This window comes from Abramis brama (assembly GCF_963993115.1).
Source record: "Abramis brama genome assembly, chromosome: 2".
Classification (NCBI taxonomy): Eukaryota; Metazoa; Chordata; class Actinopteri; order Cypriniformes; family Leuciscidae; genus Abramis; species Abramis brama.
In genome coordinates, this window is record NC_139964.1 from 42,260,912 (window position 1) to 42,272,309 (window position 11,398).

An 11,398-nucleotide genomic window follows, 5' to 3' on the forward strand; every position below is an offset into this window, starting at 1 on the left:
AGAGTACTATTACTAGTTACTTTTTAGCTGGCGATAGTTAATGTATTACCAATAAATATTCAACCAAATCATAGATTTATGTAGAAAATAGCTACTTTTAACACGTTTTACCTTATTGTCGAAGGACATTAGTGGTCATGATACTGGAATTTCTAACTTCAATATGACACCTTGAAATATGTCAGTATTCAGTAGGCCTAGCCTATAATTTTTAATACCATTGGGAAAACTACCACATACTAAATATTTTAATATATACATTTTTGTCCATCCATTTTGTCAAGGCAATCATTATTTTCAAGCATCGAAAAACACAACACTCATTGTAACAGTAATCTATTTGAATGGAAAAGTTTAATTCAAGTCTTCTGAAGAGACGTCCACTTTATATGGTGAGATTTTAATTTAGGCTTTTGTTTACATATTTAAACATTGATCAATAACCATTACAATAATCTAACTTAAATATTTACTCACTCAGTGTATTTGTCTTTACAATAGGGTAACGTTCACTGTTGCAATAGCTCACACACAGCACAAGGAAGCTTGATTTCAAACTGAATTTAATTTGCAAAAAAGACTAGATTTTTCATAACTTTTGACAGCGTTTAATTCAAGAGCATGGAGAGATTGGAGCTGGACGTCATTTGAGTCTGCAGTGAGAACCACTTGGAGAGATTCGCGATTGCACATGATATGACACAGTCCGAGAGCGCACACGCAATATCCGAGTCCAGTTCATTCGTATATTTGAGAGCTCGCGTCCAGTTTTCTGCGATTACATGAATGTGCCCTCGCGTTACAATATTGCACTCGTGACATTTGCCATTAAAAAATGCCATAGAAACTTGCAGGTATTAATAAAATTATGCGTAATAGGCCTACCTGCAATCCCGCGCTGAGAGGAGGCGGGTGTCAATCTCGCTGTCGTTGAGATGAGAGAATGCGAACGCGCAGCTGGTATCGTATCGGTGTATAGGCCTATACGCCTACTGCAGAAAATTAGTATTGACTGACAGATATTTAAGTATTGATATGTATCAAAATATAGATATTTTTACAATACTACTATGTAGTTTGTTGTTTCTCCAAATGTTCAGTCCAGCCATTAATCACTCTGAGCTCCTCGCCTCCTTCACTTATGATCAGCTCTTCAAAACCTGCTGCGACTGCGGCGGCTTTAATTCAGTCCAAATATCAGGGGTTATTGGTCCGTTTACGATCAAATATTTGTATTGGCTACCGAAATGCCGGTCTAAGATTTGAATATCAATTCAAATTGTACTCAGTAACGAAATGTGATTTTACAAGTAACGAAGTAGATTTAGCTTAATATGTAGCCTACAAGTAAAATTACAGATTTAAAAATATACTCAAAAAAGTACAAGTACCCAAAAAAACGACTTAATTACAGTAACGTGAGTAGTTGTAATTCGTAATTACTTCCACCTCTGCGATACAGTAGTTTGATACGAGCACATCTGAAAAATAGCCGAGGACGCAGTGTGAGCTGCAGTGAAAGTCCATAGTACAATTTGTCCTATACATGACACAAGCTTATATTAAGGGCTTCAAAATAACTGGTAAGATAGTTAACAAGTTTAAAGCAGCTGGCCCAGTCAGATGCTCAGACAGATTATTGTTGCTGACTGACAGATAAATACTTGCACTGTTGAATGCGTTTGAGATGTGGTGCTTCCTCAGTGCTTCACTTACATTTCACAGGTATATTCTCCATCTGTAAATGTTAGAGAGTCAAACAAATATGTCCATTTCACTGTCAGGAGAGGACGAGCCTTCTGCAAGTGAATCTCCGCTAAAATTCAAGCTTCCGTGAATGAGCGCCGAATAGTAGAACAATAGAATAGTAGCGCAATAATTCTGACTAAAATATACATTGCTAAAATATTTGTTGTTGGAGACAATAAATGCGCCATATGTGGAATTGTAAACGTACAAATATTTTATGAAAGTGACCATTTATAATGGGGTAATCAAATGCAGGCTAATATAATTAGTTGTGCTTTTGTTTTTATTTTCATTTTTTTAGTTTAGCCTTTAGTCAATTTAAAAACAAAAGCATTATTTTTGTTTATTGTAATGTTACAGTGTTAGAATGTAATGTGATTTTAACCACCTTTTTGCACATATATATTGCATAGCCTACATTACATTCATTATTTGTTTCCATATCCTTCAATATCAACATTGTTTGTATGATATCATTGGGCAGGATTTTTTAAAAATAAATACAGATTTTCTTTATCCAAATAGAAAAACCTAGAAAGTACCGAGATGTATATCGTATATCGCCATTTAACCAAAAAATACAGAGATATGATTTTTTGGCCATATCGCCCAGCCCTATAACAAAGTACATTTTTCATCAATGCATCAACAACAAATTAATCATTATACCCCTAACAATGGTATGTGAAGCTGGTACACACTCTAAATCAGTACTTTCCAAACTCACATCCACCTGGGTGTCCATCTCAAATAGCATGAATTCATGAATTGTGAACAAATTATATCTGGAAAACCATGGAAAGTAGTATGACAGAGTAAAACAATGGTGTAGCTATGTATTTTTCGAAACATGTCTTTTTTAAGTTATTCAATAAAGAATCCAAACCAAACAACAAAAAGCCTTGAACCAAACCAACCAGATCCACAAGAAAAACAATGTTACAAAATGTGATTTAAAACCAAAAAAAAGTTTTTGATAACAATTACTTTTGATGTTTATGTTATTGCCCCTTCACTTTATGTAGTGTTTAATATTTTGTGAGGATTGGTAGTTGGAGTGGTGAAGTGATATGAGAATTGAGACTCATATTAAAGCTGTTTAAATTGCTGAATAGTTGCCAAATTTTGTATAAAAAAAATGGTCCTTTTGTGTTTTTATAAAAAATATCACAAAGAAAAACATATACTGAATACTTCAGCAGCATACATAAACAGGCAGATGGTCTTCTAGTACGCCCTCTGTGTTTTCCATTTTGAGCTCAGATCCTCATTCACTCTCTTATTAAGGGCTTTATAGTGCAGGAGGAAGTTGATCCAAGAACAAAATAAAAATAAAAAAACTCCTTCCTGAAGGGGCAAATATCAGTCCCTCAAGGACAAAAGAAACAAGTCAATTAATAGTCCTGTATCTTCATCCTGGCACCTTTCAATGCTTATTTGTACCATTTTAAAGGGAGGGGTTTCATGGCAGAATAAAATGAAACATGCATCTAGTTAATCCCCATTTGTGGTTTATTATTTCCTAGACTTTTTCAGCAAGCGTCATGTGAGGTAAATAAAGAACAAAAATGAGCAGCTTGCCACAAACAGACAAGCGGCTTTAAACTGTTCATTATACAGATTTTCGAATGAATTAATGACACTATCATTTGCATTTTAATACTACCATCTACAAGGCATGTAAGACATAGAGAACTCAAACATACGGTTTCGTAGTTCACAAAATCCCAGCACTTTGGTATGTATGTCGGACTGAACGATTAATCGAAAAGTAATCGAAAGCGAAATGCAGAACCTCTAACTGATGTAATTGTTCCATGTCAGTTATTTCATTGTTTTTTTTTATACTTTCCCCTTAAAAACATACTACTGCGTATTCATGTGACTCCATCATGTGACAGGTCAGCGGCATGGAAGCAATATGGAGGAGAACTCAAACACAGAGTCATCTCACAGTAGCTCGCACATCAAGTGCAGTTTGCAGGCACACGGATAGATTAAGGAGCAGTTATCTTTGTTTATATAATCTGGATGCTCTGTATTGCTATGGTAATTGCATGTTTTCAACAGGTAATTGTAAAGGTAAGTTAATCGCCATTCTTATGCGCTGCTACACACATACAGACAGCAAGCGAGCCCTGAAGCCAGACCACTTTCGCTTGCGTCCACACTAAAGTTTGTTGTCAGTTGTATGTGTTTTGAGGCTTGCCAGTTTGAACATTCAAGCGATTTAGACCATTGGATGTGTATCATTATATTGAACTAGCGTGGCAAACGCACATTCATACAGACAGTAGCTCACACATCACATGAAGATCACGCACAGAGAAACATTCAGGAGCGCAGAAACTCATTGTCAACGCTGTCATGTACTCTCTGTAAAGCTGCTTTGAAACAATCTGTATTGTAAAAAGCACTATGTGACTTGACTAATTTATCACTAAAGTAGCTTAGAAACTCAACAGTTAAAGTATCGGTATATATTTTTAAACTTTTGAAGTAACTACAACCAACAGCTTCACAATTAATAGAGAGATGGTATGACTAATTCAAACAGGCAATCGCTCTCTCATTAATGCATTCAAATAAATGTACTGTACTGTGCTAATTTATCTGTATCTGAGCAGAAATCAAGAAATGTTATGACCCATAGACAAAATAACTGCTGAAAATGAGCTGTTCTGTCGGGGCAATAGCACTGTGGGCAGCGCTATGACATTTGCAGTAGCTCTGCACTAGGCGACCTGAGTTCGAGGCTTAGTTCAAGGTTTCAGGTTTTCGCAAGCCAACATCAAAGTTTGTTTCCTTCAATTATTTTAAAATCACAAAGATAAGTAATGCACACTTTCATTAGAAAGAATATCCCACCTTTAATAGCTGTGCATATTTACAGTACAAACCTTGTCAATGAACTATGAGGGCAAAAAACAGCAAAAAACTAAACAAAACAAAATAATTGTTCATTAATCGTAATCGAGGTAAAATGTTCAATTATATTTTGATTTTAGGTGCATGTCTGACCAAGAAAAGAAAAAAATGGAGGTTCAATAGTTTGCTTATTCTCTCATCTCACAGTTGGGTTTAAACTTTAAAATCTTATATGGAATTAGTTGCTGACTTGCAGGACAAATTAAAAGATGAAGGAAGGAGCATTATCCACTTATTTTAAACAACTGAAAATCTAAACAGAGGAAATAAGTTTACCTTTGTTTAAAATACACAGCACACACAGCGCTTGGGGCAATGTCAAACAAAGGCCAACAAATTTGACTAGTTTACTAATTCATTTTAAATATATTATATTATGTGTATATTTACTTGCCCCCTAATGTGATTGGTCAAGTGGTAATATTAATTCGGCTTGATACCTTGATACATTTTAAAGGATTCTTTGATGATTATACATTTCAAAAGAACAGCATTTATTTGAAAGAGAAATCTTTTGTAACATCATAAATGTCTTTAGTGTCACTTTTAAACAATTTTAATGTGTCCTTGCTTAATAAAGGTATTCATTTCTTTCAAAAAGAAAATCATACTGACCCCAAACTTTTGAACAGTAATGCATAATATCTGTTTCAAAAAATGTAACTGTTTCATCAAAGAAAAGGGGTCAAGGGGTTAGCATCACAAAATAGGCTAATAAATGAATGAACCTTATTGATTGTGGTCTAAGTCTAAGTTAGTGACATGGCCTGCTTACGCTGAACAGTTTATCTGGCAAAGTTAAGATGCCTGTGACTCAGGCTGATAAATGGGTTTGACGCTTGGACAGTCTGGCTTGTGGTGTTCGCCCACTGTAATTTGCATTCAGGTTGACTTTGAAAATGAAAATGAAAACGATAACTGTGAAATAAAAAAAAATCTAAACATTACATTTTAATTTGAATTGTGTCACTATTATTGCACGAGCATTAATACAAATTAGGGTACTTTAGTCGTTAGTCTGTCAACTTTAGTCGTTTAGTCGACTAATCGGTCGATGCCGTCTTGGTCGACTGACATTCTCATTGGTCGATCAGTCGCATAATTTCTTTTCACCAATAAAGAAATTTTCATTGATTTACTCCTTGATATTTATTCCTTTATAAGCAGTTATATATTACTGTATTCTAAATATAATTAGCCTATGTTTTATCCCCAACTTTAAATGCTTTAATTTAGGCTATTTTGTAACAGCGCCACAGTTTAGCGCACCACGTAGAACACTCGGGAACCGCACCTGTGGCTGGCTGCACTGCTGCTTCGCGCTCAGTAAGGAATATATGTAGTAATCTCTATGTGTCTGTCTGTCCATTTGCATTTAGATTATTTTGAGAACCGTTCATCCAATCGACTTCACAAGGGAGTGCAGTGTCGCATTTGGTGCAATATAGACAAACACGCGAGACACGACATGTTCAGAATTAAAGGACAACTCCAGTGAAAAATGAACCTAGGGGTAATTAACACATGGTTACTGAGTCGATCGTTCCCTGGGATGCGTTTTCATGAAAATCGAATGTAAAGAGTTTTATCTTTAAAAACAGATTAGCTCATAACACTAGTATATGGGGCACAGAGTAAGTAAAAGTAAATCGCTAGTTAAAGGCACAATATGTATTTTTTTTGCTTTAAAAATATAAAAAATCACTATATCTATGTTATATATTTTTTAAAGTTGTGTATTTACATTATCCCGACAGTTCCAATTAACTTCTAAATCCAGAGAAATTAATATTTTAATTCGAAGACACGGACCGTGTCTTTATTTCCGTTATGTCGCAGTCAATGGCGTCATATCCGCGTTGTCCCTGGTTTCCGCTCGTGCTGCCATGGTAACCAGAGCTATGAACCAGAGCCCTCTGATAGTAACCAAGACGACAGACGTGGACCACTGTAGTTCGCAATGTCTATCTGCACGCTGTTGTTGTTTCGTTCAAACATTATGGACCATGGCAAGCAGACTTTGGATAAAAAAGGAGAACTAAAACGAGAATCAATATCAGCGCGGTGTTTTCGAGATGCCGAGAGCTCCCATAGACAGTATATAAACGAGAGCTCCACGTCCGAGACTTCGACCGCTCCTACTACTTTATTAAACAGGTGAGCACATTTACATAAAACTAATCAATGTTTTATAGTTCAACAATGATAAAATGTCAGAATATGATCTGTATGTTATTCTAATGTTGATCTAGCTTAACGTTACTGCTAACGTTAGTCTCATACAGACAAACTAACACATAAGTTGCATTTCAACACATTCAAATGCAGTTTAGTGTGATAGTGTAATGTTAGACCAAGTGAAACAGCGCTGTGTTACCTCACAAGTTTAATTTGTCTAATAAACTGACCTGTGAGTAGTGATTCTGCGTGTAGTTCGGTAGAATGAGATGTCCATATTCCTTTTATATCCGCGGGACTCGCGTCACGTTTGGAGCGGTTTGGAGCTGATAGCTGTCTCTTAGCAATCCCGAACTGCTTCATATCATAGTCATGACAAAAACATCGATGTATTCAGTCATCCATAAACATTATTAGATCGGTCGGCTTGACGTTGACGACAAGATCCATAATTCTTAGCAAATGTTGCGTCATCAAACTACGCCTTTGTTATTGTAAATAGGTTAGCGACCCCTAGTGGAGAAAAAATCCCATACTGTACGTTTAATACCACTAACAAGGCTCAAAATAGCCTCACACTAACAAGGTAGCATAATGAAGGTCCCTACATGCAAACCGAAGCATTGAGAACTTTGTAAGTGTACAGACAGTTTAATAAGAAGATAGTTTATAAAGACAGTACATTACGCGTTTACAGACAGGATCCATCTTGGAAAACAGTCTCGAACTTTCATCTTGGAAACAGTTCGAGTCACGAACGCCGTGCTACGTTAGATTTCACAAACGTAATTCCTATCAACAAGCTCACTTAGCACGGCGTTCGTGACTCGATTAGTTGAGACTGTTTTCCAAGATGGATCCTGTCTGTAAACGCGTAATGTACTGTCTTTATAAAGTATCTTCTTATTAAACTGTCTGTACACTTACAAAGTTCTCAATGCTTCGGTTTGCATGTAGGGACCTTCATTATGCTACCGTGTTAGTGTGAGGCTATTTTGAGCCTTGTTAGTGGTATTAACTAGCGATTTACTTTTACTTACTCTGTGCCCCATATACTAGCGTTATAAGCCAAACTGTTTTTAGAGATAAAACTCTTTACATTCGATTTTCATGAAAACGCATCCCAGGGAAAGATCGACTCGGTAACCATGTGTTAATTACCCCTAGGTTCATTTTTCACCGGAGTTGTCCTTTAATAGTAAACTACAGAACAGCGCGAGCGGGAAGCGGCGCACCTCACGCGAGCAGGTTAGGCTATATCCTCTGAGAACGGACACTGCACTAGTGATATAAAACGCACAAAGTCTGTTAACTTAAGCAATACTTTTAAGGTAGTCTAATATTTTTCTGACTAACAAATTACTGACACAGTAAAGGGTAGATTTAAATAAAGAAAAACGAAATTTAAATAAAGAAAAACTAAATTTAAATAAAGATAAAAACTAAATTTAAATACAGAAAAAACTAAATTTAAATAAAGAAAAACTAAATTTAAATAAAGAAAAACTAAATTTAAATAAAGAAAAAACTAAATTTAAATAAAGAAAAACGAAATTAAGTTAGCCTAAATTAAAAACGAGATTAATTTAGATTGATAATAACGGGTAAAAAGTCTAATACATTTTGTTTCTATTATTCTATTTTCCACAATGTCAAAGCAACAGCAGCAATACAAGCTCAGACATGCGCTTCGGTCCATACAAACTCCGCTGTTCTGCGCTCTAGCCAGAGAACACTCCCGTTGCTGGAACACTCAGGCGTCGGTTCTATTTCTAGCATGCACGCGATTTCCGCGTGGCTCGAGCCGTGCCTGAGACGCATGTCTCACGCAGGCAGTGTGCAAACTCCAACCTATTAACATGGGAGCCGAAATAAAAACAGACACCCAACGCAGCTGAGACTCTCACGCCAGCAGCCAGTGTGTCGCCGGCCTTATTCAAGCGCGAATGAGAACCGTTTCGCGGGGGATCCCAGGTGTAAAAAAAAAAAAAAAAAAAAACTTTTTTCGTTGTTGTTTTATAAATGCTCTGTGACAATTGTTTAATAAATGTTCAATCAAAATGCAAAACATCGCGTCTTTTTTTTCTTTTTTTTTGTCGACTAATCGTTGTGCAGGACAGGACTTTGGTCGACTAAGCATTTCTTTGGTTGACTACAGCCCTAATACAAATCTTTGTAAAAACTGTATTTGCAGTTTATTTTTCACGTTTGCCTTTTTATTTTAATATTGGCAGAAAATGTGTTCTATAGTTGGGAAGCCTGAGCATTTAATTACGCATATCATCATACTTCAGAATGCCAGCAAACTGTTTAGGTATGCTCTTCATGTACAAATCCACTCTTGCTAAGGATTTACCTTTTCAATAGACACTACTGTTTGTACTTGATTATACTGTCAAAAAGAGGTGACAGCCAACAAACAAGAATAGAATAGAATAGAATAGAATAGAATAGAATAGAATAGAATAGAATAGAATAGAATAGTGTCAGTGTAGTTTCACCCCTACCTGTTCAGGGTTGGCAGGGGGAGAGAATCTCTTGGCACACACCACAAAAATGTCAGGGTGTGGCTTGCTATTTTTTACTTCAGGATCATCTCCAAGGACAATGTGACTGAAGAGGCTGAAGAACTCTTTATGACGGCTAGTCTTCATCTCAAAGGTCAGACCTGCTGAACTTGTGCCAACAGCAATAGGAATGCCATGCTTGTGTAGATGATTGACAATCTTTGCTACACCTGAAAAAACATCAGAAAATTGTCACTTATGGCGTGTTCACACTTGGCAGGATTGGTTAGATAAGAACAAACTGTGGTTGCTCTGTTGGTGTGGTTCATTTGAATAAGTGTGAAAGCTGCCATCCGAACCCTGATTCGCACCAAACAACAAACTCTGGTGCGGTTCGACTGAAATATGAACGCAAAACAGACCAAAGGCATCTTTGGTAAGTTCCGTCACAGAATACATCATAAAAGCTGTTTTTTGTTTTGTATCTTTACTTTAGGTTCGGTATTAAAAATGACAGTGTGAACCAGGACTATCAGTTTCTTTTTTTTTGGTCCGGACCAAAAAAGGAGCCAAGAGAATCGAACTACAAGTACAACACACCCCAAAATTAATAACCAAGCCGTGTGACCTGACCTTAAACCAGCTTATTTTATTCTAAGTGACTTTGAGGAAAATATGCTCTAAAATAGATGATGCATCTCGCTGTCACCTTTTGTTTCAAAATCAACTTCCAGTTCCAATCTTACATAAAAAATTACCTGGCAACAGAGAGGCTGTGGGGAATAATCGCTCCTGAATTTTTCTAGTCTCCTCCAGGAGCTCTTCGGGGGTTATGGGGAGTTCAATTTTGTCTCTTATGATCCTGGCAGCCTCCAAAGCCTTTTTTCCCATCACAGAGGACTTCACTTCCCATGTATACTGCTTATTGAACCTGTCACAGACCTCCTGGTATGACACAGAGTACAACCTCTCTGTATCTGCAAGAGATTTACAAATAAAAACATGCAATAGTGCAGAGCAAGCTGATGGAACGGTACAAAAGGGAAATAAATTATTGACTTATTATAATGAAGAAACTGATGAGTATTACTAGGCTATTCTTTGCTTCAGAGTGGTAACCTGCCAAATCAAATGTGTAAGTCGACTATTATAAATGTGCAACTGACATTAAAAGGCACATTTTGATTACATAAATATAAAAAATAAAATAAAAATCGTTTAAACTATTAGAAACATACTCGATGAATACGTACTGTCTTTCTGATTTTGTTGAATGCAAACAAAAAGACAAGCGCTGATTTAGTTAAAACAATCTCTTTTTTTTTTTTAACAAGATTCTCACCCACCTAATAATAATCCGTCCATATCAAAAAGCACGTGTGTTACTGGTTTATAAGACATGTTTTAATCTATACGTTTGCTCTACTGTGTGGACACACGAAACTTCATTCACCCAGCAGACACACAAACACGAAAACTGCTGGACAATCGAAGTTACACAATAAAAAACAAAAAAATAAAAGAAAAACACAACATCACCTCAAAATTCAGAAGACCTTCAGTTCAAATCTTACTCATTATATTTGAAAGTCAAATTTATGTGTTTTGATAAAATATATAAATATATTTATCTTGTCCCGTTCTCTTTATAAGATCCACTTTCGAGTAATAACAACTCAGGGAAACTTTTTAACTCGCCATTCTTGTTGCAAAGGTTTATGGGAAATGTAGTTTTTCAAAGCGCACATGGAAGCGCTTACATAGAATTGTCTTTAGAGAGAAAAAAATACAAAATGTATATTAAAAGTAAAATAAAAAAATAAAAAATGCATATTATATTATTATTATTATTATTATTATTATTATTATTATTATTATTATTATTATGTATTTATTTGTTTGAAAACGATGTTGTATTTATGATATCACTATTTTCAGAATAATGAGCTATTAGGACATAAAAATGTATGTCTGCCTTGATATTTTAAGAAGGGGTTCCCTCACAAGGGGATCATCTTATTTGAATCCTTGGCATT

At 35.8% G+C, this 11,398-nt stretch overlaps 1 protein-coding gene across 1 annotated transcript in view; it reads right to left on the reverse strand.

Moving 5' to 3' along the window:
* Positions 1 to 10,994, reverse strand: part of pudp (pseudouridine 5'-phosphatase) — a 52,291-nt gene extending 41,297 nt beyond the window's left edge. Inside the window, exons 1-3 of the mRNA XM_084103864.1 lie at positions 10,709 to 10,994; positions 10,121 to 10,339; positions 9,363 to 9,592 (exon numbers count right to left, since the gene is read on the reverse strand). Coding sequence (XP_083959990.1) covers positions 9,363 to 9,592; positions 10,121 to 10,339; positions 10,709 to 10,763 — 504 coding nt within the window. The 5' untranslated portion in view covers positions 10,764 to 10,994. The remainder of the gene's footprint in view (positions 1 to 9,362; positions 9,593 to 10,120; positions 10,340 to 10,708) is intronic.
* Positions 10,995 to 11,398: the final 404 nt, after the last annotated feature.